Source organism: Anarrhichthys ocellatus, unplaced genomic scaffold (assembly GCF_004355925.1).
Source record: "Anarrhichthys ocellatus isolate YVR2014 unplaced genomic scaffold, GSC_Weel_1.0 scaffold1, whole genome shotgun sequence".
Taxonomy (NCBI): Eukaryota; Metazoa; Chordata; class Actinopteri; order Perciformes; family Anarhichadidae; genus Anarrhichthys; species Anarrhichthys ocellatus.
The window spans coordinates 17,867,772-17,894,557 of NW_022280031.1; the positions used below are offsets into that span (position 1 = coordinate 17,867,772).

The following is a 26,786-nucleotide window of genomic DNA, read 5'->3' on the forward strand; positions in this document are numbered from 1 at the left end:
AGTTTGGATTCATCGAAGGATGAAATGGCGTCCTGTTTGGAGAAAGGGTTCTCTTCCTTCCTGTCTGCAATGACATGTTTAAAAAAATCCTGTCAGCTGCTGTGATTTGATGTAATTACATATGGACATACTTTAAAAGTTGGTGTTTTACTTATAATACTTGGTAAGCGATGATAAAGAAATACTCTTTCATTGCTTACTGATGCACAATATAAGAAGGAGTAAGAGATCGTGTTTTGTTGCTGTCCTTGATTAATAAACAACTATAATATGTATTACATAACGGTCCAGTGATCAGACACAGAGCTCCACCTCCAACTCGACTGAAACGAACCAGAAAACAGACAGACCAGGATGTGACACGCTCTGACACGAACAATAGTCTCTCAGACCCACAACTCCCCCTGAGCGAGAAAAAAAGCTCTGCAGCAGCACTTTGGTGTGAGTACTGCAGCTTTAACCTGCTGCTCACTGCATTCACGGACTGTGAATTTTAGGAGGGGGAAAAACAACTTTTCCAGAGGGCAAAGGAGCCCCGGTTGTCTGACTTCCTGTTTAGCTTTCTGCCTGCTGTGTTTTCAGCGTCACTCAAAGAGAAAATGTCTCTCCGATTAGAGGAGGATCTCTCCTGTTCTGTCTGCCAGGACATCTTCAAGGATCCTGTTGTCCTGTCGTGTAGCCACAGCTTCTGCAGAGACTGTCTGAAGAACTGGTGGGCAGAGAAACAAACACGTGAGTGTCCAGTTTGTAACAGAAGATCATCAAGAACTGATCCACCTGTTAGTTTGGTGATAAAGAACCTGTGTGAGTCCTTCATACGGGAGAGAGATCAGAGAGCTTCAGAGCCTCTCTGCAGTCTGCACTCTGAGAAACTCAAACTCTTCTGTCTGGACCATCAGCAGCCAGTGTGTCTCGTCTGCAGAGATTCAGAAAAACACAACAACCACACATTCAAACCCATCGAGGAAGTTGTACAGGATCACAAGGAGGAGATCCAGAAATCCCTGAAGCTCTTAAAAGAGAAACTGAAGCTTTTTAAACAAGTTAAAATAAACTGTGATCAAACAGCAGAACACATGAAGGTCCAGGCCCGACGCACAGAGAGGCAGATTAAGGAGCAGTTTAAGAAGCTTCACCAGTTTCTAGAGGAGGAAGAGGAGGCCAGGATGGCTGCACTGAGGGAGGAAGAGGAGCAGAAGAGTCAGATGATGAAGGAGAAGATGGAGGCTCTGAGCAGAGAGATAGCAGCTCTGTCAGACACAGTCAGAGCCACAGAGGACGAGCTGAGAGCTGAAGACGTCTCATTCCTGAACAACTACAAGGCTGCAGTGGAAAGAGTCCAGCAGCGCCCCCTGCTGGAGGATCCACAGCTGCTCTCAGGAGCTCTGATAGACGAGGCCAAACACCTGGGCAACCTGACCTTCAACATCTGGAACAAGATGAAGGACATGGTCTCCTACACTCCTGTGATTCTGGACCCAAACACTGCTCATCCAGAACTCATCCTGTCTGAAGATCTGACCAGTGTGAGACGAGGAGAGAGACAGAAGCGTCCTGATAATCCAGAGAGGTTTGACTGTTTTTGTATTGTTCTGGGCTCTGAGGGGTTTAAGTCAGGGACTCACAGCTGGGACATTGATGTTCAAGACAACACAGACTGGTTTGTGGGTGTGGCAGCAGAATCTGTCAAAAGGAAATCAGGCATAAAGTCTGGATTGTGTAGAATAGGGTTTTATGAAGGTAAATACACAGCAGTCTCCCCCTCACATCCAAAAACTGATCTCTCAGTGAAGAAGAAGCTCCAGAAGATCAGAGTTCATCTGGACTGGGACAAAGACAAGCTGTCCTTCTCTGATCCTGATACTAACACACACATTCACACCTTCACACACAGATTCACTGAGAGGATGTTTCCATACTTTAACACGTGGAATGAACTCCCACTGAAGATATTACAGGGCGAGATCTAAGAAAAGAAAAGCTCAAGAGATGATTATAAATGATGCACAGAGATGCACGTCTCATGATTAAAAGCAGTATTGCCACAAAAATTCCCAGTGAAGTTGTTTGTGTCAAACTGATGAATGTAAATCCAATTAGATACTGTTTTTTTGACAAAAAAGTTGAACAATGTGTATTTTATAAAACTTATATGTTTTCATCATGTAAAGGCTTCATATCAAAAATAACTCATATAAATGTGGTGTAAAAGTATATTTCACTCTGAAAGTAGTTGAAGTATAAAGAATCAGAAAATCGAAATACTGGATAAACACATAAATTCAGAAGACACCTTTTTTGTTGTATCTCAGAATTGCTGCGTGTAGATAAATATTGATTTTGTGGGAGAAAAATGATTTGTGTCTTGAAATATATTTGTGTAAAATCAATCATATCCATAATTTCAAATGTATTCATGTATGTTCACATTCATACTGTGATATTGGCCTATTATGTTATTCACGTCACTGAGACAGGGAGTCTAGTATAGCGGCCTTGGAGCCCGGGTGAAGATAGAGGGAGGATGACGTAGATAAACAAGTAGGGCAAGATTTCTAACGCAGGGGATGAACGGGAGCCGGTCGCTGTGACGGGCGGCCTGAGGCGGAATCAGGAGAAGACGCGTGGGGAAGGAGACGGTGGTTAATCAAAAAACCCCTCTGTTATGACTTGTCCGAGGTACACAGTGTAACTTGTCTCGGTGAAAGTTCAGAGGAGGACATCTCCGAATGGAGGTATAAAATAATGTACAATGCTATTGTGAAGTGAGTTGACTCCGGACAGCTCGGTTTACTTGTATACTTTGTGATGCAAATAAATCTGCGTGAACTGAAGAAAATCCAATCTCTCTTGTGTCCTGTGGTCATAAAGTCACAACAATTTCAAATTTACAGATTGAACTGTATGTCAGTCTGCTGTTATTGCATCATATAACCACATGAGGGCGCCCCACACTTTTTATTTACGTTGCAACATCAGATGCTTTTAGCACTTTTGGTTGAAGCCTAACTGCATTTTGTTGTCTCGACTCAACTGCAAGGACAATAAAGTCGAGTCAAATGTAATCTAAACAGATTACTGCTGTCTCTGTCTGCGTCACATATGTTTACATAAATGTTAATTTATCTCACTGACCAGAGATCCAAACAGTGGATTGAGATTTTTCCTTGTTCCACAAATGTAAAGGACAGTCAGACATTTATTTAACAAAAAACGTTTTGAGATTATTACTTTAAGTTGCATTAAACAAATCTAACCTGCTAACACAACAGACAGGTCTAAAATATCTTTGTTGAATTGGCCCAAGATCATGAACCAGCCACTTTGAACAATCAAACTTTCTTCCTGTCAGATCGCAAGTTTCATTTCCTTTCTGATGTTTTGTGTATTCTTGAGTGTGTGTGTGTGTGTGTGTGTGTGTGTGTGTGTGTGTGTGTGAGTGAGTGAGTGTGTGTGTACCGAGTCTAATAAGAAGTCTTGATCTGTTCACCAAAAGAGGAAATCCCGTCTTTTTCTCGCAGCTCCTCATCTCCGCTCGTGAGACAGAGAAGTCGACTGGTGAGTAAAAATAATGTCTTCCAACATTCAATATGTTTTTATGCTTTTCTGTCAACATTAAGACAGTATCAACAACTGTACAGCAGCAACACAACATAACACAATTTAAACATTACATAACGTAAAGATAAAGTTAACTAAACGATCACTGTGACAGATTATCTCTCTGAAGCAAAGTTAAAACCTCCATAATGTAAAAGCTAATTGGGATTATTTCAATTCCTAAAAATGTAATTGCCTATTGTTTTACCTATTTATATTGCGCCTTTCTCTTTTTATTATGTGTGTGAATCAATTCTGTATCCTGATCTTTTTTGTAAACCACTTCCCTCTGTTTAATTATATTCTGCTAATATCAATGTGTGAACACTATTGAGTCTATTTAGTTCTTTACACTATTCAATTTAATTATAGTGGAAATATATTTTGTATCAAAAACATGTTTCTAAAACCCTGATAAGAATTAAACTTCTTGTTAAGTGTCTTCTCGTCATCCGTCTCTTGTGTTTTGTCGTCCATCATTGCCACAACCTTCTTGTTCTTCTTCTTGTTCTTCTAAGCATCATTGTTAAATCCAGGGTTTTGGACCATGGCGGGTTATTATGGGATGGCGGTTCTGGTGGGCGTGGCTTTGCTTCTGACGACCGGCCAATGTGATGTGAGCTGCAGAGGGACGGACGGCCGGGCTGGAGAGGCAGGAGCTCCGGGTAGAGATGGATTTCCTGGAGTGAAGGGAGAGAAAGGAGAGCCAGGTAACAAACCGACAGTTCTATGCAACTTTATATTTCCATTTAATTATACTGAGGCAAAGAACAGGGGAATTAATCATTCTAAAAACTGAAATACAATCTACATTTTAGACAGTTAAAGACAGCAGTATCTTTCCCTAAACCTAACTAAGTATTTTACAATCTTTTCCTAAATCTATTTAAGTATTTCACGATATTTTCCTTAACCTAACTAAATATTTCATGATCTTTTCCAAAATCTAACCAAGTATTCATAAATGATAGATTATCAAATTGATAAAACAGTACAATAGATGAAACAATTAAACCAATCAATACCATAAAAAAAAATGAAAATAAAAAGAAAATATTATTAACAAAAATAAAATAAAAGCAATAAAAAGACGACGTCACATTAAAGCCTGTGTAAATAAGTTTTAAGAAATTATTTAAAAGAGATTCCTTCATCTGTTTGTCTTCAGCTGTGATGGACAACGGTCCGGTGGATGTCGGCGTCCTGCTGAGGCTACGGGGGGAGGGGGGGAGTCGAGGCCCTCAAGGGGCCATGGGTCCTAAAGGTTACCGCGGACATCTGGGATCAGCAGGTGACCCTGGAGAGCCCGGTCGCCCCGGCCCCGAGGGGAAGAGTATTGGCCACGGTAATGACACGACTTCTGACCCGACAGCTTACAGTATACAAAATGCTAACTCATGTATAATAAAAAAAACATCTGACAGGACAGAGAATAAAACAGATCATACACAGATGAAATATATCCAAAGGCAAAATGGGAGTTATCTGTTTGCTGGAACTTATTAAGATAATAGCAATCAAGGATTAAGAATACATTCATACATAAAAGTCAATAGAATGAAATCTCTGTATTGACGGGTGAGGACAGACATTGAGATATTGGGCAGATTAAAAATGTACACAACAAATTATTATGGTGACAACTGAACAAAAACAATAACAACCAGCTCTCCAGAATTGCACAAAATGGGAAAAGTTAATTTCTAGAGGGGAAGGAGAAAAAAATGAAGCCGAATTCCAGCCATGTATGTGTTGTTCATTCTGCCGATTTGTCCCAGTGGCCACTTGTGGTACTGCAACAACAACAACAAAAAAAACATTGTCGGGACTTGCCTCCCTTTTCAGACAAAATGTAAGTCCCGGTAAGTTATACCATTAGTTTTTAGGGTGAAGTCTTGGTTTGATGTTAGGGTAAGGGTTATACAGTAAGGGTAAGTCTCCAAGAAATGTATGTAAGTCAATGCAATGTCCCCAAAAGTCACGTAAACATGACTGTGTGTGTGTGTGTGTGTGCGTGTGTGTGGTTTAGGAGGACAGCTCTCCCGTCAGCAGGGTCATTCAGCCTTCTCAGTGATCAGGACTGAAAGCAGTTATCCTCCCTACGGCCAGGTTCAGTCCGTCGTCCATCACACCTGTCTGTCTCTCTGCTGTGTCATCTCAGGAACGTTTTAAAATCTGCAAAATGTCTACAAATAAAACCCGTTTCCCTCTTTATTTGATGTCTGCTGGAGTAAAAGTAAAGTTTTTCAGAGAGAAGCAATGCTGGAAAGTAACTAAGTACATTTACTCAAGAACTGTGTAGTATTTAAGCAATTTTACATTAAGTATTTCCATTTTCTTTATACTTTTACTCCACTACTGTACAGTATATCTCAGAGGGAAATATTGTACTTTTGACTCCACTACATTTATTTGATACCTTTGTATTCATTCTTTCTAGTTATTGTGTCTCTGTTAGTCTGGATAATCCACAGAGCTCATTGTCAACAGTTTTCATGGGAACCACCAAAGATATAGTTCCTTTGTAACTGTTCACTGCTCATATCATACTATTTTACCTTTTTTTCCTTTACATTTTTATGATTGTATCAGCTCATTGTTTTTCTCTGACTATTCTTTCTGTGTGTGTGTGTGTGTGTGTGTGTGTGTGTGTGTATCAGACAATAACCTTCCAGACAACCGTGGTCAACACACAAGACGACTTTAACGCAGCCACAGGTCACTTCATCTGCCGAGTACCTGGCATTTATTACTTCACCTTCCACTCTGTGGCCAAGGTAACACACTTGAAAGCTTTAAACTACGTAACAGATCAGAAACGCTATTTTTATGTAATCAATACCTTTTCACAAGGAATGTGGTACAAAGTGGAGGAACTTACTTTCATGGATCTTTATACTTCTACTCTACTAAATCTCAGCGGGGAAATATTGTACTTTTTTGCTCCACTACATTTGTCTGACAGCTTTAGTTGCTTTCAGATTACAATTTTCTTACCCTTCCTGTCAGGTGAAAACAAAAGAAAAGTTGAAATTAAATTATTTTCTGATAAATTGAATGATAGAGGGTTAGAGATAGAGAGTAAAAAGCTAAATAAACTCTTTAAAAAGCCTCTTGGATCAGTTGGAAAATGCATTTTTTAAATTAATTGTAGATCAAACTAGCCAACAGTATATTAAACACATTACAGCAGAAAATGTAACGTACACAGGGAACATTCAGTACTTTTCATACTTTTACTTAAGTTGGGTTTTGAATGCAGGACATTTACTTGCATGGAGTACTTTCACAGTGTGGTATTAGTACTTTTTAAGTAATTAAAGGATCTAAATACTTTTTCCGCCGCTGGTAATCTGCACCTACAGATAGCTTCGTTATCAAACTGCGTTTGAATTGTTCTGTGTGTTGTGTGTTTCTCAGGTCAGCGTGTGTCTTGGTATCAACAGTGACGTTCTGACAGACAAGCTGGGATTCTGTGATTACAACAGGAACACCGATCAGGTCAGTTTGACAGAATTATTACAGCAAGAACTATCCCTCTACCGGCTGTAGTTTTGAGACTATAGTATTTCTACTTTAACTTAAAGAGGCTACAGGGAACTTTCATTTCGTGTTGATTTTGTCGCCCCCTCTGGACAAAGCGGTAGTGTTTTCTATGAGCACCACAGCTTCGTGTCGTAAACATCTTGATCTGGCTTGTGCATCACATGCTTTTGTTTTGAAAAAAAGCAACTTGGTCATGAAATAGGTTTATTTACTTCAGTGGTTTATCTTTTCAAGTTTATACAAACTACTGTTGATGGCCTGGTGCATGTTGATCATCACGCTCGTAATCACAGAAAACTTTTTAAACTAACGTTAGCTACATTCAACTTAGCCAAATCGTTAGCTAGCTTTGTTTTAGCCACCAATGTAAATTAATATACTGATGTAAAACCACGTCTTCTTTCTTTTTCTCTTTGCTGATCCTGCCCCAGCATCAGACATATAACCACAAAATATAACTTAAAACAAATAATACTCTAAAGAAAAATCTCCCTCTGCTTCATCCAGATATTGACACGTGCAAAACTGACGCAGGAGTGATACGTAGAGCGTCAAAGTTTGAAGCTTAAACCCACTGTGAGAATGTGTTGGATTTTAGCGGGAATTGAACTCGCTGACAGGCACTCAGGAATAACAGCCAATCTTCTCACTGATGGTGTCATATAGAGGCACCAGCTTTTGATTGAGGCAGTTTTATAACCAGTTAAAAACGTTTTGTATTGAACTTCTTCCACCACTGCTGAGTTTTGTCATGTGATTGTCTGTGTTGTGTTGTTCAGGTGATGTCGGGCGGCGTGGTCTTACAGCTGGCGGTCGGACAGAAGGTTTGGCTGGAGTCCTTCAGGGACCAGCAGAGAGACGCTGAAACACGAGACAGCCACGAGAAACGGATCATCTTCAGCGGCTTCCTGCTCTTCTAAAAAAAACCCGAGATTGCCTTTACGAATTTAGCATCAAAAAATTGAAGTTGACATTTTTCGAAAAAAAATTCACTATAACACAGCATCATGTACATCAGTGTTTGTGAATCTTTAGTAACTTTAGATTTGTTCATCTGTTTCCTTCATATTAAACCGCCTCTGAATCTTGACTGTAAATGCAACTAAAACAAATTAAAGTTTATTATTGAGTGTGGGTTAAGTGTGGTTATATTAAAGGTATGATACGTATAATTTCATTATAAATTTCAGGGAGAGTCATTGGTTTTGTTGAAATTTTGTGTTGATTTTGGCGGTGTCTGTGGACAAAATCGGTAGTGTTTCCCAGAAGCTTTTCTTAATTTTTTTCTTTTTCTTTTTCTGCCATAAATGAGCTTCCACAAGATGTACATCAAAATACACATATTGACTTAATATCACATGCAAGATTTTCATTTGGGTTTTAAAAAACCACGCATGTTACTGAAGTACGCAAGTTCCGTGAAAAATGTATCAACTGACTCGACTGAATGATGCCCGCTCCGCTCCTGCGCTACCTGTGTGGGCTTTTGCGTTTTTAAAATTTCCTCGTTCATGATTACGTGGAAAACATATGAAATCATTTCGTGGGATATCAATGAATTACCGCGCCTTATTTTTTTGTTGCTATTGCTGTGAATGCTGGATGAGATTGAAGTAGTTCAAAATTATTCAAAAATAGACAAATATATGCAGACAAATAGACAAAATGGACAAAAAAAATAAATTCAATTCTTAAACAGTTAATTTCTCTCTCAGCCAACACAGATACAGTGACGTCTCTAAACAAATATCTAAGCACATGAAATGTAGAGCTGTTTTAAATGTTTGCTCTAGAAATCTCACTGAAGAATGGACTACCGAGAGTCAGGTCAGATGATTAACAAAGCTAGGCTAGCAGTTTCCCCCTGCTTCCATTCTTTGTGCTAAGCTAGGCTAACCACGTCCTGGATCAAAATGACAGATGTGTGTTACATCCTCAATGTAAATGCTTTTTCTATCATAAACATTACAGCTGACCGTAAAAAGTTTTCCTTTGATCTATGCAGTACTTCTATGTTTGACCCCGTCTCATAGAACACTTTCACACGACCCCTCTGAAGATTATAGAAGCGAAACATTTCTGTTTTTCGCACACTTCTTCTTTTTTGGGAAACTTTTGCCCCTCTGGCTCTCCCTCAGTTGACTGCCTCTTGTTCTCATGCTCACCAGCACAAGGGTCATATTCTACATTGTTAGGAACACATCAAAACCAACAATGTTTCGTCTTTCTGACTTCGATACTGTGGCTCTAAGTCCCAAGTGTACTGGTTCTACCGAAGACAACGTACGTCTTTATAAACAGCTCACAAATATATAAGATCATTTAAAAATAAAAAAGACTCAGGAACTTCGTAAAACAGCTGGTCACTGTAGTTGTTATCAAACGTCTTTCTAATAGGATTAAACCACACTTGGTGCTCTAGTGAGTATTTGTGGAAACAGGACGGTGTGTGTGTGTGTGTGTGTGTGTGTGTGTGTGATTTAGTCAAATTAAACGATAGTGTGTGTGTTCATGGTGATGCAGAAACATCATTTCAACCTCTCTCTCTTTTGGTTGTCCCTCCGGCTCTCAACAACTCCCCAAAATTTGCAGAACTACATGAAACAGGCTCTGAGGAGAACTTCCGGCGTAGAAGCTGCTGAATCTGAACATTTTGTCGTCAACTTTCTGCTCCGGCTGCTGCAGGACTCGATGCTTCACGTCGGTTAGCTTTGAAATCACTGAGGTGGGTTTAAATCTTCTGTCAGGTGAGTTTTATATATATATATATATATCCTGTATATATATATATATATGTATATATATATATATATATACATACACAACTTTGTGTTGATTACAGTTTGAAGTCAATGACATTTATTTGTAAAAGAGGATCTGATGAGTCTTCTTTTTTTAACATCACTGTTGTGAATATACTTTTACATATACTTGTATTTTAATAGAGAATCATAATAAGATCATAATCTGACCTCACATTTCTTTTGTTCCAGCAGTTACGGGGCAATGTTTTTGCAATAAATAGGTCCTGAACCTCTTTGGAAACAGCACAATTATGTCTTCTGTCTATTACAACTCAGTTATTATGTCATAAATCATGAAAAAATGTAAAGAAATGCAAGTTGAATTTCTTTGATAATTTTGTTACAAAAACTGGAAAACTATTTTTATTCTCTTCCTTCCTTGTGTGTCTTTCCTCTCATTTCTTTCTTCTCCCTGTTTTCTGTCCTTGTCTTCTCTCCCTTCCTCCTCCTGTCAGCTTCTCATCTCTTCTCCTTTCCTTTCTTGTCTCTTTGTTTCCTCTCCCCTTATCCCATTTCCTTTTTCTTCTCCTTTTGCCTCCTGTCCTATCATCCTATCCTCCCTCCACCCTTTTTTCTCTCCTTTCTATCTATCTTGCCTCTTCCCCACTTTCCCCATCTTCTGTCATTTCTCCTCTTGTACTCTCCTTTTTCCTTTCTCCCCCTTTCTCTCCTTTTAACCGTTACTTTCCTTCTCCCCTCCTGCCCTGTCACCTCTCCTTCTCTTGTTTAATCTCTTTTCTTCTCATCTCATTTCATCTTTCCTCCCTTTTTTCTCCTTGTCTCTTCAAGTCCTTTCCTTCTCTCCTTTCCCAAATTCTGCTCTCCTCTGGTTTTGATCCCCTAATTCCCTCCCATCTCCTTGTTTCCTCTCCTCGTCTCCCGGTCAGGTTCATCGTCATGCTCCGTCATTGTTTTCTCGTGATCGGTGCCTTGCTCTCGTTGGCCACACCTTTGCTGTTAGCCGTGGATACCTGCCAGACAACAGGGATGCACGGAATGCCAGGTGGGTACATGCCATGTTTGTGTATTTGTACCTTGTTGTTGTCTTTCGTTTGTTTACCTGTCTCTCCGTCCTCAGGTATTCCCGGGCTGCCTGGCAGAGACGGCCGTGACGGACAGAAAGGAGACAAAGGACAGATAGGTAACCAACACGCACGTCTTCTGATGGTTCGGTTAATCCTTCTAGTATACTAGAGATATACTAGAGAATACAGTGAAGGAAAACAAACAAACATGGATGCCTAGAAGTTGCTTGTTGTTATGTTCAATGATTGGCATGTTGTTGCTGTGAACAGGAGCAGTGTGGCACGGCGACCTCGGCCCTCAGAAGGGGGAGAAGGGGGAGAAGGGGGAGACGGGGCCGATGGGGTTTCCTGGCAAACGAGGACAGAGCGGGATATCGGGAGAACCGGGGGTCCCAGGGATTGGTGGTCCTCCAGGGGAACCAGGAGAACCAGGGTATGTAAACAGAGAAGACTCCTTCATATCACATCGGTAACTTTTAACATTTAATTAATAAGGTCGTGAGGCAACCACAGACTGTATATAAGAAGTGGACGTAGTCGTCGTGACTTCACTCATTGGTTTGTGGACTGATGTTTTGAAGCCTCGAGTTCGGCATTTTGGCCGTCGCCATCTTGGCTTGTTGCAACCAGTGAATGGAAGTGACCATATTTGGACTATGGAATAGTGACGTAGTGACGCCGTATACGACTCTGATTGTGACATGTCAATCACAACGTAATTTACTAAATGAACATCATGCTGTATTGATGAAGACTTGAAACTAGAGATTGAGACCATAAACTCATGTTTACAATGTTTACTGAGGTAATAAATCAAGAGAGAAGTAGAGTCATTTTCTCATAGACTTCTATACAACCAGAGGAGTCGCCCCCTGGTGGACACTAGAGAGAATGCAGGTTTATAACACGTCTGCATCGGCTTCACTGATCAGAACTGGAGGTTGGGGCAACAGTGGTTCAATGGGGATCCACCAGCAGGTTAATCCAGCTCTGAGCATCAGTCTGTGTTGTTGTTTCTGTGGCTGCAGGACTGTTGAAGTCCAGCAGCAGGCGGCCTTCAGCGTGGCCAGAGGAACCAACAACTACCCGGACAAATCCAGCGTCATTCGGTTCACCAAAGTCATCACCAACATCAACAATGACTACAACACCGAGACAGGACGCTTCAGGTGAGAAAAAAACGCCTGTTTTCTCATCATACGTTACAGAATTTGAAAGCAGAGTATTTGTTATTTTGGACGAGGTTACTGTAATGTACATAAACAAGAAGAAATCAAGCCTACAGCCATGCTAGCTGCCTAAACCTAAACTCGCTGTGAAGACCAAAGTTTATTTTGAAAATAGCCAAATAGCATTCCTTCAACATTTTCTTCCATCTAATCTTATTTTTAGGATTGCCTAAGGGGCAGCATCATAAAGTTGTAACAAGCTAAAGATAATAAAACATTTCTGTTTGAACAGATTTAAAGCTGTGATCAAGCTGCACAACCAGCCAGGAAGAAAGAAAACAACAGAATCCACTTTTAGTGAATTGATTCAGTTTGTGTGTTGTAGGTGTCGGGTCCCGGGAACGTACTACTTTGTGTACCACGCCTCGTTAGATGAGCGGCTGTGTGTGCTGATGAAGCTGGACGGAATGCAGCTCGCAGCGTTCTGCGATCATCGCCGCATCAGGAGACAGGTACGATTATAAAACAGGGTGTTGTTTTACATTATTGTGCCACCAAATAAGTGAATTTAAACTGGCAGCGCTCTGCAAAAAGATGTTCCCTATAACGAATTTCGACATATTCCAGGTGACTTCTGGCAGCCTGGCGGTCTACCTGTCGAGGGATCAGGAGGTTTGGCTGGAGACCAAAGACTACAGAGGGATGAGAGGAAAACCGGAAGGTTACAGCATCTTTTCCGGCTTCCTGGTGCAACATCACTGACACGAAACAGCCTCTATACTCACTTCTTAATGAACTGTTTTACAGCAAGTCTGAAACTAAAAGCAAAATAAAGTCTTCCCTTCCTTCACAGTATGTCATCTTTATTTTTTATAAATACATACATATTTCACATTTTATTGTCCCTTCTCTATCCAGGTAAAGCTTCATTGCGATTGAAATCTCTTTTCAACGAGGCAGAATAAAATCATTGCTCCAACAAAGCCATAATTATCACAGTGATTAATAACTCTATACTTCTGACATGTTGGTACAAGAATAGCAACATTGCTGCTGTTTTATGTTGCCAGTTAAGCCTCAAGAAATATTTTTTGAGTAATTTTCAAAAGTGAATAGAAACTCTTATGTGATCCTTAAAAGATCAGGTTATTAATAGGCATAATACAGAGCTTACATTAATGTCTGCTTTTGTGTTATAAAATGATTAACTTAATTTATAACCCTTAAAAATATATATGATCCAATGATTTTATCTTCTCTGTCTGCCAGTAAACAGATTATTTGAACCAATTAAAGACAAATAAACCAATAAAAAACACCAGAATATTTTGTATTTGTGATGTAATTTGTCCTGTAATTTTTTTTCAGTCCGATCATAACACTGTGATCTACTTTGCATCTTCATAGTTTGAAGACAGTTGTGTCACAATGTCTGCTTCACTTGTGTTATTCTATCCTTTTCTATTCTCTACCCGTCCACTAGAGGCCTTCACACTTTCAACAGAGAGGAAACTAGTTTCACTACAATCGTAAATCAATATATAATAATATTAATAATCATGAATAGATAAAAAAATGTAGTGCAATGGGAAGGATTATCCCTGAATATAGTTGAATCATTAGGTATTTCAACATTGATTCATACAAACAGCGCGAATAAACCCAAAGCACAAGTCATCATAGGAAGACATTTGCAGGATTTCCCCAAAAACTAGAAAGTCAAGAAAAAAGCTTTGCGTTCCAAACTTGCAGAAATAAAAAAAAAAAACTGGACGAAATGGAAAGAGGATCCGAGAAGACAGAAAATGACAACCTGGCAAATTTCACAGGATGGAATTATTAAAAATATACATCAGCTCTTTACTGTTGATGAAATTAAATATTTTGTGGAACAGATACTGACGTCCATGAGAACAAACTGCCAGGAAAACAGCGACAACAAAGAGGAAGTTCGGAGAAAAACAGAACAAAATGTTAATTTGGAGGAAAGATTTTTTTAATCCGAAGCAGCGATGCTTCATCATCAGTTCTTCATCAGGTGGAGTTTTTCCTGACTTCTTGTTACCATGTTTCACTTCCTCTGATGAGATATTTGTTTAGTCAGATGAATGCAATAAAATAATCACAAATTTACAGGAAAGGACATGAAGCCAACAGAGAGGAAACTCACATGAGAAACCTACTAAAAATAAAAACACAAAGAAAGAAAACATCTGAACAAGAACAGAAAGACGAAGAACCTAATTAAGTACATTACCTCAAGTACTGTGCTGAAGTACAATTTAAATTCAATTTCAACTTTTTTCCAACTGACGCTCTGTGACGTGATGTCTGTTTTGATTTTGTCACGTCCAAAGTCATCAAATTTGTGACTCCAGTCCAAGTAACGTGACCCGAGTGAGTCCACTCCTGACCACAGGTCCAAGCTTCAAACTGTAACTAAGTAAAAGTATGTGAGTATTATCAGCAACATGTACTTGGGAATAAAAGTACTCATAATGTAGAGGAGAAATGGCCCTTGTGAATAAAATACTCTCATATATTATACAATTAGTTTGTTATTACAGACAAATCAATGTGTGATCATATTTTAATGTCATAGTTAGTCATAGTGGAGCAAATTTGAAGCAATTTATCACACTGTTTACTTAAGTCAATGCATATTTTATAACAGTGTTTTATAACCGACTCACAACAGGCCTCATCTATAAACCGTGAGAAGAGCGAATTTATGCATGAATTAACATTCATGACCATTTTTACTGCCATTGTCTTGAATATGTAAACCAGCGATTAACAAAAGATATTCGTTTGATAGATCAAAACTCTGTATTATGCATGTGTTACTGAAAATGTATACATGTGTTAAAAAAGGTTCTTGTTTTCTTCCTCATTAAAACAAACAGACTGTACGCTACCCTGTCATATTCAACATTCAACGTCATAAGTAAGCGACAATTATCAGAAGGATACGATCATTCAGGCTCCCTCGTGCGGCTCAAACCTGTTCGGCAACTATAAATGTTAAATGAAAGACTACGGAAGAAATTTATTTGGGCGACCCTTATAAAATCTCCCTGCGACCCACCGACGGGTCCCGACCCAGTCTTTGGGAAAGTTTTAAAACATATTCCTTGTATGTAAAAATAAACTCCAGCTGTCAGATAAATGTATTGCAGTGAAAAGTGAAATGTTTATCTAAAAAAAGCAGTACGTGAGTATCTGTACCTTCATTCATTCCACCACTAACTGGAGGTAACTTGTTTCAGTGAGTATCAAGTCAGTAGATCAGTATCCTAAAATCATTATTGTGAACACCAACATGCTCTCTTGACCTGTTTCACTTCCTGATTATTTTTGTGTGGTTTTCTTTCCAGACTGAGCTGCTGCCGTCGCTGAACAGCTCTTCATCTCGGCTCTCCATCAGCGTATCTCTCCACCACAACACCAAAGGCTGCAAATGGTGAGACTTTTAATGTTCTACAGAACCAAAGAACGTGTGGAAGAAATGTGTGGATGTAGACCGAGAGAGGAGAGTCTCTTATTCAGCATTGGTGGTACCAGAAGTGGACGGTCATTGTGTTTAACCTTTAAACATAATCAAGTTGAAGTTGTTGTTAGAGTTTTTGTCTGTCTAAGCTTTAAAATGTCTTAAATTTAAATGCACATATGTATTTTCTTTAGCCATTAATTTGTCTTCAACTTAATTTTATATCTTGATTTCAACATTGTATATTGTATCGTGTGTGTGTGTGTGTATGTATGTATTTATATATATATATATATATATATATATATATATATATATATAACAATACAACGAGGAACAACAGCAACATATAATGTGTATAACTCAGACTGTTTCTTCAAGTGTTGGTGTGTAAGACTGTGTGTTTGAGTTTAAAGTTCATGGTCCTCCTTAGTGACAAAAACAAGATTCTGTGTGTATCTGTGTGTTGACTCAGGCCCCCCGGTGGCTGAGCTGCAGTACTGCAGTGTTTCTGCTCTTGGTTCACATCACTCCAGCCGTCACACAGTCCTGCTACGGGGGAGGGATCCCCGGGATACCCGGCACCCATGGGCCCAACGGCAACAACGGTGCCAAGGGAGAGAACGGGGACCCTGGTGAGCTCACACCGAACACAAGGACATATCAGTTACTTTTTAAATGATCTTTTCACAATGTTTTTTACATCGTTTTAATGTGAATCTCACTAATGTGTCAGTGTTACTGAGCAGCTGTTGATTAAACTTAGTATGTTAAGTTTATTTAACATGTTTTCTCAGGTTCAGCGAACTCATTTTCACAACTCATGCATTTCTGCTAATAGATCCCCAAAAACGCTACAAACTGGCCTTTTGAGTTTGAATCTGTTGGGAGATGATTCGATGATGATTTTTGCCAAATTGACAAAGGAATCAGTAATTTGCTTTTTTGTTTTTAAACAGGAATTTTTTTTACAGGATCTTTTAATTGTTTACTGTATTCTGATGAACTACTGCTTAAATTAACTTAATTTTTTTTAAATATCTGGCACATATATGCCATGACTGGATATACAGATATTTGTGAGAGCCCTGAGAGCTCAACATCCTGCAGCTCAAAGTTTTCTTGCAAACAAGCCAAAGTCGTTTTTACATTTTAGTTTTACTCACCCAAATGCATTGTGTGTATCCTTGCACTCTAACAAACATGTTGGATGCATTTAGCGCCGCATAAAACATTTGCAGAGCAGATTTCTTTCCTAACATTTTGGAACCTGCATTGTTTACATCAAGCAGTCTTCTTCTTTCCTGCCTTTGTTGGTAACATTGTTGTGTTGTTGTTGAGATAACATGATTTCGTTGTATTTTCTATATTTTATTTTCTCTATTCCTTCTTTTCTTATTCGACTCAAAATAAATCGCCTATCTTTCATCTTAGTGTCAGTTCACAGTAACAAGTGTGTGTCTGTATGAGCAGGTGAGGCAGGTCAGCCTGTCAGGGGCAAGAAGGGGTTGCCAGGTCTGCAGGGCCCCCCAGGACGGCCTGGGCTGAAGGGGGAATTGGGTCTCCCTGGGTCTCCTGGTTCTTCAGGCCATCTGGGGGAGAAGGGAAGAGCCTTCAACCCGTCCAACCAGCAGAAATCCGTCTTCTCCTACAAACGGGAGATACCACAAACACCGGATTTGGACACTGCCATCAACTTCAACAGGTCAGTGCTGTGGAGGTATTTGATGTGATGTATTTCCTGTTGAAACAAGATGATGTGGCAGGTTTTATTTGCAGCCTGTAGTCATCATTAAAGCCCCTAAAATAGGGAAAACATTAAAAAGTTTTTCTCTGCAGCAGGGGAAGGACACGGACCCGTAACTTAAAGTTTCCACAAGGAACATTTTGTGTTGGTTTTGGCGGTCCATGTGGAGTAAAGTGGTAGTGTCTCTGAGCACCAGAGTCCCTTTAGAAAACCACTAGTTTTACTGTAGCAGGGTCTGACAGTCTGCCTCGCTCAGTCCTGGTTCTGGTTCTCCCGTGTCTGACAAATTACCTCTTTCAAAGGCAACAATCGGCAGTTGCGTGACTTGTTGTTTACGGTAGTTTGATTGTTTCGTTTCCCCCTCTGATTGGCTACCACTCGTAGCTTTCTTTTGAGAATCTGTTACGTTTATTTCTCATGAACAGGATTGGTGGAATGTTGGTTGGGTTAATTATTTCAACTCAGATGTGAATGTTTTCATCAGGATAGATTCAGATATAGTATAAATTCTTTTAAAATCTTCCCTTAGTGAGATTTTGGACCTGGACGAAGAGTTTCAAGGACACTTGCTTACAAACGGGAAGTTCACGTGCATCGTCGGAGGGATCTATTTCTTCAGTTACCACGTTTCAGCAAAGAGCAGAGTGAGTCATCTGTTGGTGTCTTTCTAGTTTGTCTGTCAGATTTTTTGATTTGCTTCATTTTGTCCTCAAGAGACAGATTCAGTCATTTAAAGTTGACATGAACTTCAACCAGCTATAATATTGAAATACTGCTCACACCTTAAAGCATGAATATTAACAATAATGATGTAACATTTAGAAAGCTAAAGCGAAAATGTACTTTTACTTCGGTAGATTTTTATATGCAGGACTTGAATGATTTCACATTGTGGTATGTACTCCTACTTTCTACTTTCTATTGGTACGCCCCAAAATGAGGAGTAACTTTTCGTAGGATATCGTACGAACCATCGTATGAGCACACGTTGCGTAAAGACGTCCTGAAAAACGTAACGTAATACAAACAAAATACATCTCAACTGTCATCTTTTGAGTAGATAACAATGTCTCATTTTGAGGATGTTGGTGCTCCTGACTGTATTTGCATTATACTTTGCATACAACTTTTCTGTCCAGATCTGAGTTCTTCTGTGTATTCGTACCGTCACAGGTGTGTCTGAAGCTGATGAAGGGCAGCAACAGCGACCTGACGCTGTGCGACTCATCCGAGGGCTTCCTGGTCACCTCCGGCTCGGCGGTCCTGGTGCTGCAGGCCGGGGACACGGTCTCGCTGCAGGCGACCCGGTACAACCACCTTGTGACGAGCCAGGGCAGCACCAGCCACACCTTCACCGGCTTCCTGATCTTCCCGACCACCTAGAGATCCAATAAAATCCACCCGTCCTTCTGGTCCATTCAATCATTGTTGGTGACATCACAGACTTTTTATGAAACATGTCTTTTCTGTAACAGCGCACACATCAGCAGAATTAATAAAGATTGGCTCAATAGTGCTGCCTTTAAGGACTATATCAGCGTTTTTGCATGAACTACTAAAAGTGTGTATTTTGCATTACTGATTTTCCAAAACATACCATGTTAGCAACCTTTCTGACAGCCAGTGGTGTTTCTTTATTTGTTTTTTCCGTAGAATAAATTCACCAGCTTTATTCTGATTTTAGAGCATTTTTAAGGTACAATCTGTAATCCACATATGAACGTCGTGTTTTATAATCCCTGTTTTGGGATTTTTTTTTTTTTACAATTTTCTTGTGAATAGAAATCAGGTGACTCATCCATAGACCGTGTATAAGAAGTAGACGTAGTCCCCGTGACGTCATTTATTGGTTTGTGGACGGACATTTTGAAGTCTTGAGTCCGGCATTTCAGCCCGTCGCCATTTTGTTCTTTTGCAACCAGAAGTGACGCGACAGGGTGGAGCTCTCAGTACAACTGAAAAACACATTTTTTCAGTTTACTAAATTAATATCATGCTGTACTGAAGACTGAGTCGCCCCCTGCTGGGCAGCAGAGATAATGTAAGTTAAAGACATTTTTAGATCTAGTAAGAACACTTACTAGAGCACGTAATGTGGATTAATCCGCTGCTGAAAATAGTCCCCAACAAAAAAACGACAGTGATCAGCTGTTTAAGTTCTTGAGGTTTTTATTTTTTTTAATTAAACTATATATTTGTGAGCAGTTTCTGACAAATCAGAACGTTTTGCGTGATGAGAAGACGTTTTGTAGCTTTAAGTCAAAACACTCTTACGTGTAAACACATCTGGGACCAAAATATGAGCTTATTTCATTATTAAATAAGTTTACACTTTATTTAGTAATACATCCTTACAACAGGAACAAAACTACACTGCTTGGCTGAAGAATAATGTCGTTACTGATATTTATATTGGTGTGCAACACTTCCTCCAGTGGCTCGCTGGTTAAAAACACCGAGGTATCAAGTGAACATCTTTCTGACCGATACCTGGCCAGGTGTTCATTAATTATCCATCACACAGTATCGGGTTGGACACTTAACCTCACAGCCATGTGGACGGTAAACAGGAAGTAGAGGATCATCATTCACACAAAGACCCTCCAACCCCGTCATACATATTACAGTATAATATCTTTAAAATGTGTAATATCTAACCAATCATTGCTCTTCGAGTTGTCTGACACTAGTGTTTAAATCAAATCACACAAACACAAAAAAACATAGAAGACTTGGCAAAACAAACAAAAGAATGTGAGTTTTAATACAATTTCTGTTAAATAACTACAGATTACCAAGAGTTTATATCGTGCCTCCAAAAGTTGCCATTTGTCTTGATCCCGAAATAGTTTATAACACCCCCCAAATGACTTGAGCTGGTGGCACAATTGGGATTAAAATCAGGGTCTTAAAACAAACAAATAAAAATCTGTTTGCTTGAGCTACACTCTCACTAAAGAGCGCCCCCTGGTGTCTGGAGGCCGAACTTCAGCCCAGCTTGTCAGTGGCTGACGGGCTGCTGAACACGCCGTTCCTGGCGTAGAAGGTGTTCTTCACCACAGACGACTTGGCGCGGGATGGAGTCCTGTAATCCAGCGTGTAGTCACCTGAGGATGCAGGTAGAAAATAACTTTACAACAAAGTGAGAATGTGTAGAAATTTTAAAACAGAAATACAGATACGTTTTTAATCTGCAGTTAAATCGAGAGCTGATTCAACATACATTTACCACAAACAAACACATTTACAAACATAGTTGGACATTTTTTATCCAGAATTTCACATTTCCAGCAACAAGTCAGATGACAGAATAAAGAAAGGGAAAGTTTAGTGGACGTATATATTGATGGTGACGAGTTGCATCCAACGTAATGTGCAATACTGGACCTAGTTCAACCATTGTTGACCCCATTGGTCACTTAAACTAAAATAGGGTCCAGGTTTAAAAACACCGAAGTTAGCCTTCAACCCATTCTCCATTGCTGCAGGTTTGGGGTCCAGCAGACGGGAGTGAAGCAGACGGGAGTGAAGCAGACGGGAGTGAAGCAGACGGGAGTGAAGCAGACGGGAGTGAAGCAGACGGGAGTGAAGCAGACGGCGGCTCTAACTCACCCAGCCTCCAGCCGTACTCCCAGGACGAGAGCAGAGGAAAGTCAAACTTCTCCTCCGGTCTCACGTGGCCACGTTTCTGCAGGTAGAGCTTCCGTCCTTTACCCTGCAAGAGAACGCTTAGTTTAAAAATGACTGTTAAACGCGTTACGTTTCAACTTAAGGGCAGAAATACTTGAATTCCTACCAACCGAATTATGAAATATCTGACTGTGTGTAACCGTCAGCTAAATGTCTTCATAGAAGCAGTTCCATTATTAGCTTTATTTACACTTTGGATACAATTTAAATCCTATTTTTGCACAAACTAACAATTGAAGACACTTTGGTTCATGCATATGTTATGGCCGAATGCGTTCCCTTTCTTCCCCCTCTAGAAGCTCTGCCTCTGGTGTGTTGAACTGCTGAACTTGCAGGCCCCTCAGCTTATGATTTTGTTTTGCCTCGTGTGTTTTTATGACAATAAATCCTATGGATTTGTTTTAAAGAGTGTCTTCTGTGGTTGATTTGGGTTCAGTGGTTGGCTGTGAAGTGAGCTCTGCTGTTTGTAAGTAGCTTCATGTGCAGAGACGAGTATCCAGCTGCACCTCGTTTAGCAATGCAGCATACCTGGACACAGCTTCTAGAGAGGGACGACGGCACAGGGAACATTTACAGCCAAAACCCAGACTTGTTATGGATTTAGGACTTAAAAAGTTTCAATTACATGGAGCAAGCAATTAAAACCTAAAAAGTTAAGACAGCTGGGAACCTGTTATTCTCATGAAAACAACAGATATGGACATTTTAAACCAAACATAATGTCCGGTTTAGTGTCACAGGGATTCGTACGTGGTGCGAGGAGTCCTGGTAGAGAGCGAGTCTGGTCTGAGGAGAAACTGGCCTCATCAGAGAGGCCACATTGAGAGGGCCGTCTCCTTCCAAAGAGACCACAGGAGGAGGAGGAAGAGCAGGAGGAAGGGCGCTCCGCTTCTCGGTTGTCCTGCTGACGGGAGGCAGGACTGCTCTGGTGGGCGGAGCATAAACACGAGATCATCAGTCCGCGCGATACATTTGAATGATTTAACACAGTTTTAAACGGAGCTTGGAAATGCTGTTCGATTGATCACAGAGCTGCAGTTTTACATGAAAACTCGTGACGGTTTAATGAAGCAGCTCACCGGTCGTCAGCAGGCAGACGGGGCGGCTGTGTTGGCTCTGTGCCGTCGTCATTTTTTGGGGGGTTGCAGCAGGACGGGTAGAGGTCGGCATAGCGGCTCTTCCAGGCCAAACGTGTCAACGTCTCCTTCTGGATCTGCTCCCGGTAGCAGTTCTGGCTCTGGGTCGTCAGCATCGCCTGCCAGAAAAAAAAAAAGCTTAATTTACCAACTCGGTGTGCACATTTTGACACGGTTTTACATTGATTTCCATCTTTTCGAGACCAACAGAGCCACAGTTGAAATATTTTGGATAGGTGGATTTTGTTCCTCTACCCTGCTTTATGGTCTGTGTGACTCTAAATGGACCATAATGTACTAAATGAACATCATGCTGTATTGAAGAAGACTTGAAACTAGAGATTGAGACCATAAACTCATGTTTACAATGTTTACTGAGGTAATAAATCAAGAGAGAAGTAGAGTCATTTTCTCATAGACTTCTATACAACCAGAGGAGTCGCCCCCTGATGGACACTAGAGAGAATGCAGCTTTAAGACACTTCTGCATCGGCTTCACTCGGCAGAACCGGAGGTTGCCGCCTGATAAAAAAGGTCGTTATTTTTCTTTAGTGTGCTGAGAGGAAACCTTGGACATGAAAATAAAGAGTTGCGCTAATCTGTTCACTTATCAGTATGGTTCATTTAAAGTTTAAATAAAGTTGTAAAAACAAAAGAGAATCCACCACAAACAAACTGATCTCTTTCACCAACAAAAGAGGAAAAGGTTTTTGAAAACCTGACTCCTGCCTCGTTCAGACGGCAGAGTCTGAAAGTCTCTTAATGAAATGATTCGACAAGATAATAGTAAAATATCTTCATTTACCTTTTGTTGTGCCTGAAGCAGAGCTGTGCAGGGTCGGCTTCTCACCATGGAAATGAGATATGGATCAGATAACATTGTGTAACCCAAGGAAACACCACACACATTAACCTTTGATGATCTCTCTCTCTCTCTCTCTCTCTCTCTCTCTCACTCTCTCTCTCTCACACTCTCTCTCTCTCACACTCTCTCTCTCTCACACTCTCTCACACTCTCACACACTCTCACACTCTCTCACACACACTCTCACGAGCATCTTGCAGCATTTGCATACGACAGTTATTTAAAAACTGTCGTATGCAAATGCTGTAAGATAAGTTTAAAAACCAGAAGATCAGCCTCCTGTTATTCATTTGCATTTCTGAGGAGAAACCTGAACTCTACACACGTCCGTGGATCCACTGAGTGTCATGTAATGCTGAGGAGCAAAGTAATGTTCTGCTGTGGACCTATGTTAGACACCTACAAAGGGAAGTGAAGTCTTTATGTCTGTAAAGTCACGACTCCAGTGACAAAAACACTATTTTATTACCTCTCAGAAGACGGGAGTTGCTGGTCGACCGCTGCCTCCATCAGTTTAGTTTGTGTAACTTTGGTGGTTTTTAAAGGGTTAGTTCAAAAAACACCAAACTCAGAGCGATCGACCAGCAACTCCCGTCAGAGAGATGTAAATGAGTGTTTTTGTCAGTGAAGTCTGGCGGCTTTGGGGAGAAAACAGCAAATATACATATATACACCTTTCTCTTAAATATCTAAAATGCATTTTGCTCAGCAGTATATTCTTTACTCCCGTCTGGTTTCCGTGTGTAAGACTTTCGACCTGCTTTGCATCTTCAATCATGAAACTGAGCCGAAGTATAAAACATGCGTCACTACGAGACGAGCTGTGGTAATAAACAGAACAGCGTTGATTCGGAACTGATAAAACCTTTATTTCACTTTAAATTGTCTTTTACATTTTTGTCCTGTTTATAACATGAAAGGTGAAACTAGAGTTGGATTTTTTTTTTTTTTTTTAAAAGACAAACACAAATCTAGTATTACTTCAATAACCAGGGGGGGAGGGGTGGGGAGGGGGGGAGGTGTTGAAGGATTTTTTTATTTTTTTTTTGTCATTTTTTTTGGTGTTCTTAAGCTAAATCTAAATTTTCACAACCACGTGCGCGCTAAGCAATAAAACCGTCACAGAAGCAAACTTTTTTTTTGTTGACTTTTTTTGGGGTTATTTTTTTTTCCTTTTTATTTTAAGCATAATACTGGTCAGTAAAAACAAAAGTATTTGAGATACCAGATATACAGACAGGCTCGGTGCCACATTCACTACTGCATGGGATCAGTTTGTTTCCTTATAAAGCGTAGAGTAGAATAACTAACTTTTATTGTTCAGCTAACGAGAAAAAGAGCGGCGGGGGGGGGCTTTTTTTTTTTTTTTTACCTTTTGAACTTCAGTGCATGAAAACATTTGTCCTCAGCTAAAGAAACAAAACAAAACATTGAGACACATGACTTCTCTACACCTAAAGAGTGGAATGTGGAGATGGTGAGTGACGAGGTTATTGTGACACTGAGTGGACCGGCCCTCTGATTCTCACCCTTTGGGTTTTAAACTGGACCTTTAACTGACGGATTGTTTTGCTTTTTCTGAATGAGGCCCCAAAAAAAGTATCCTCTAAAAAGAGTCGCCTCGACACAAACTTCTTATGAACTTCAGATCCAAACGACACGTTCTCACTTCCGCTCACAGATGATTGGTTGATCGGCTGCCGGGGAGATTCGGCTCCTTTCATGCATGAAAACGTTGTGGACTCGAAGTAACGGGGACACTTAAGAACATTGCTTCCTCATTTAAAAAAAACAACATCTTATTTTACAGTTGAACCAATTTAAATAAGTCAACTTGGTTAAACCTAAAGAAAAGCCTTCGTTGGATTTGGTTACAAAGACGTCAATTTTTGACGTAAAGATTTAAAAAAACAATAGATTCCGTTTCCAACTCATCTTTTATTTTGAAGGGTAGTTAGCTGAACTGTGTCAGATCACAGGAAGACAAACTGGTCTAACTGAGCTGGAGGAGGGGTACCAAAAAATAAATGTTGAGGACAGCAGCTGACTAACGGCTTCAAGGTTTTCATTGCAAGCACAGGTGTTAACTAACGACGACCGACAAAAAAACATTTTGTTTTTCCAAAAGACAGATTTACAGTTAAGCTCTAAAAATGTTTTACAATTTTACAGTTCTCAAAAACCGGAAAGAAGAGAATTTGATTTGTTACACAAAGAAAATAAAAAAAGAAAGAAAAAGGGGAAATGAGCACGTTTTAGGAGTTTACATTTCGGGACAGCAGCGCTGATGTTGATCCAACGGTCCCGCTTGTCTTCTCAAACATTTAGATGGAATGTATGAATTTTGTTACGTTTTCAAATCCGTTGGCGTTGAATAAAACTCTGGGCCTCAGTTAGAGAGTAAAACACAAACAGGTGAGTGTTCGACTACAGCAGGTAAACGCTCCGTCAGTGTCACAGTACGGCCTCGTGGGAGGACCTTCTGTATGAACCTCAGCTCTAAACACACCCTCCCTCTGAGTACAGGGCTGTTCACCATCAAAACGAGGAGCAAGGTGGAGGAAGAACTAAGCATCACAGTGTTTGTTGAAAATAAACGGACAGTTTAATAACCTTTATGTAATTATTGTTGTTGTTGTTGTTGTTTCGTTTAAAGTGGAATAAAACCAGCCATTTGCCAGTAACACTAAGAAAAAAAAGCCAAAAGAGAAGGGATGGACGACTAAGCGTTAACTCACTAGAGCAAGGAGGGGAGGAAGGGAAGGAGGGAGGGGACAACTATATAAGTGCGTTAACTCAATAGAGCGAGGGAGGAGGGGAGGCACTAAGGACAGAGGTTAGGAGAGAGGGAAGAATGGAGGAGATTAAAAAACATGAATTAATTTGGATAATTTTGGATAAAAACCCTCCCTGCGCGCTAGAAGACTAGACTGACCCGTGGGTTTGGTCAGTCCTGGAGTGCCATGACCAGAGGGGGGGTGGGGGGGGTTTAGGGTGATGGAGCAGTTTCTCTTTCTCCCCCCCTCCATTTCTTTTACGAACCGTCTGTGGAGGTCGGGTACTATTCATGCTGTTGGTTATACAGAAGGGGGGGGGGGCTTGAAAAAGGGGGATGAACGGGGGGGATGTTTTAATGTGTACGAAGAGAAGGAAGAAGAGGAGAGAGAGAGAGAGAGATAGAGGAAGAGGAAGAGAGACCGGAGGAGGAGGAAGAGAGAGGGGTCGTAGGTCAACAGTGAGGTGCGCTAGTTCTCTCCGTCGCCGGTTTCGCCCTCGTCACCCTGGTTTTCTGATGTCCACAGCTGAGGAACAAAAAGAGAAACATTTGGGTTACTTTAAATACAGCAACAATAAATCACTCCTCTTCACTGAGGTACGATTCTGTATCACCTGTGTTATCAATAAATCCTAAGTTATGCAAAGTTCCAAAAACAATTATACCATAACAAGTTCAACAAATAATAAAAATGTTAGTTTGGCGAACCACATTTTACTTTCAATAAACCTACTTTAAATGTGAACGGCTGTAAACTATCGACGGCCGCAGAAAAAACGTGATGGCAATGATGTTTGTTGCCGGATGGTGAAATAAAAACAGGTGAAAAAGAAGCTCAAGTTTATTATAAAAAACAAAAAAGCTGTTCAATGCAACTACAATGTTGTTTTAGTTTTATTGAATGTGACAAAGAATTGGGGGGGGGGGGGGGGGGGGGG

General features: G+C 40.3%; 6 protein-coding genes across 9 annotated transcripts in view; 4 read left to right on the forward strand and 2 right to left on the reverse strand.

Moving 5' to 3' along the window:
* The first annotated feature begins 510 nt into the window (after positions 1–510).
* Positions 511–2,509, forward strand: LOC116383823 (zinc-binding protein A33-like). Its single transcript, XM_031847949.1, has one exon. It carries the CDS (start codon positions 600–602, stop codon positions 1,968–1,970), a length of 1,371 nt encoding a protein of 456 aa, XP_031703809.1. The 5' UTR covers positions 511–599; the 3' UTR covers positions 1,971–2,509.
* Positions 2,510–3,479: 970 nt separating this feature from the next.
* c1qa (complement component 1, q subcomponent, A chain) lies at positions 3,480–8,280 on the forward strand. 2 transcript variants are annotated; one of them, XM_031847993.1, is made up of 7 exons: positions 3,480–3,558; positions 4,137–4,310; positions 4,769–4,945; positions 5,630–5,709; positions 6,261–6,377; positions 7,021–7,101; positions 7,926–8,280. In XM_031847993.1, exons 2-7 carry the CDS (start codon positions 4,148–4,150, stop codon positions 8,064–8,066), a joined length of 759 nt encoding a protein of 252 aa, XP_031703853.1. In that variant the 5' UTR covers positions 3,480–3,558; positions 4,137–4,147; the 3' UTR covers positions 8,067–8,280. The 2 variants fall into 2 exon arrangements, with proteins under 2 accessions (XP_031703853.1, XP_031703862.1); XM_031848002.1 differs by having other exon boundaries at positions 3,512–3,558; positions 4,119–4,310.
* Positions 8,281–9,725: 1,445 nt separating this feature from the next.
* Positions 9,726–12,994, forward strand: c1qc (complement component 1, q subcomponent, C chain). 2 transcript variants are annotated; one of them, XM_031851850.1, is made up of 7 exons: positions 9,726–9,893; positions 10,838–10,953; positions 11,029–11,091; positions 11,246–11,408; positions 12,004–12,144; positions 12,530–12,656; positions 12,772–12,906. In XM_031851850.1, the coding sequence occupies exons 2-7, from the start codon at positions 10,848–10,850 to the stop codon at positions 12,904–12,906; spliced, it is 735 nt and encodes a 244-aa protein (XP_031707710.1). In that variant the 5' UTR covers positions 9,726–9,893; positions 10,838–10,847. The 2 variants fall into 2 exon arrangements, with proteins under 2 accessions (XP_031707710.1, XP_031707720.1); XM_031851860.1 differs by having other exon boundaries at positions 9,729–9,871; positions 12,772–12,994.
* Positions 12,995–15,475: 2,481 nt separating this feature from the next.
* c1qb (complement component 1, q subcomponent, B chain) lies at positions 15,476–18,994 on the forward strand. The gene is made up of 5 exons (XM_031845053.1): positions 15,476–15,607; positions 16,110–16,269; positions 17,108–17,339; positions 17,911–18,025; positions 18,555–18,994. The coding sequence occupies exons 1-5, from the start codon at positions 15,605–15,607 to the stop codon at positions 18,762–18,764; spliced, it is 720 nt and encodes a 239-aa protein (XP_031700913.1). The 5' UTR covers positions 15,476–15,604; the 3' UTR covers positions 18,765–18,994.
* Positions 18,957–23,193, reverse strand: LOC116382218 (uncharacterized). 2 transcript variants are annotated; one of them, XM_031845078.1, is made up of 5 exons: positions 23,013–23,193; positions 22,151–22,326; positions 21,822–21,996; positions 20,994–21,096; positions 18,957–20,488 (listed from the first exon to the last, which is right to left on the reverse strand). In XM_031845078.1, the coding sequence occupies exons 1-5, from the start codon at positions 23,085–23,087 to the stop codon at positions 20,370–20,372; spliced, it is 648 nt and encodes a 215-aa protein (XP_031700938.1). In that variant the 5' UTR covers positions 23,088–23,193; the 3' UTR covers positions 18,957–20,369. The 2 variants fall into 2 exon arrangements, with proteins under 2 accessions (XP_031700938.1, XP_031700929.1); XM_031845069.1 differs by having other exon boundaries at positions 20,397–21,096.
* Positions 23,194–23,920: 727 nt separating this feature from the next.
* Positions 23,921–26,786, reverse strand: part of ywhaba (tyrosine 3-monooxygenase/tryptophan 5-monooxygenase activation protein, beta polypeptide a) — a 13,765-nt gene continuing 10,899 nt past the window's right edge. The window contains exon 7 of the mRNA XM_031845042.1: positions 23,921–26,374. Within this exon, the coding sequence (XP_031700902.1) occupies positions 26,318–26,374 (57 nt within the window). The 3' untranslated portion in view covers positions 23,921–26,317. The remainder of the gene's footprint in view (positions 26,375–26,786) is intronic.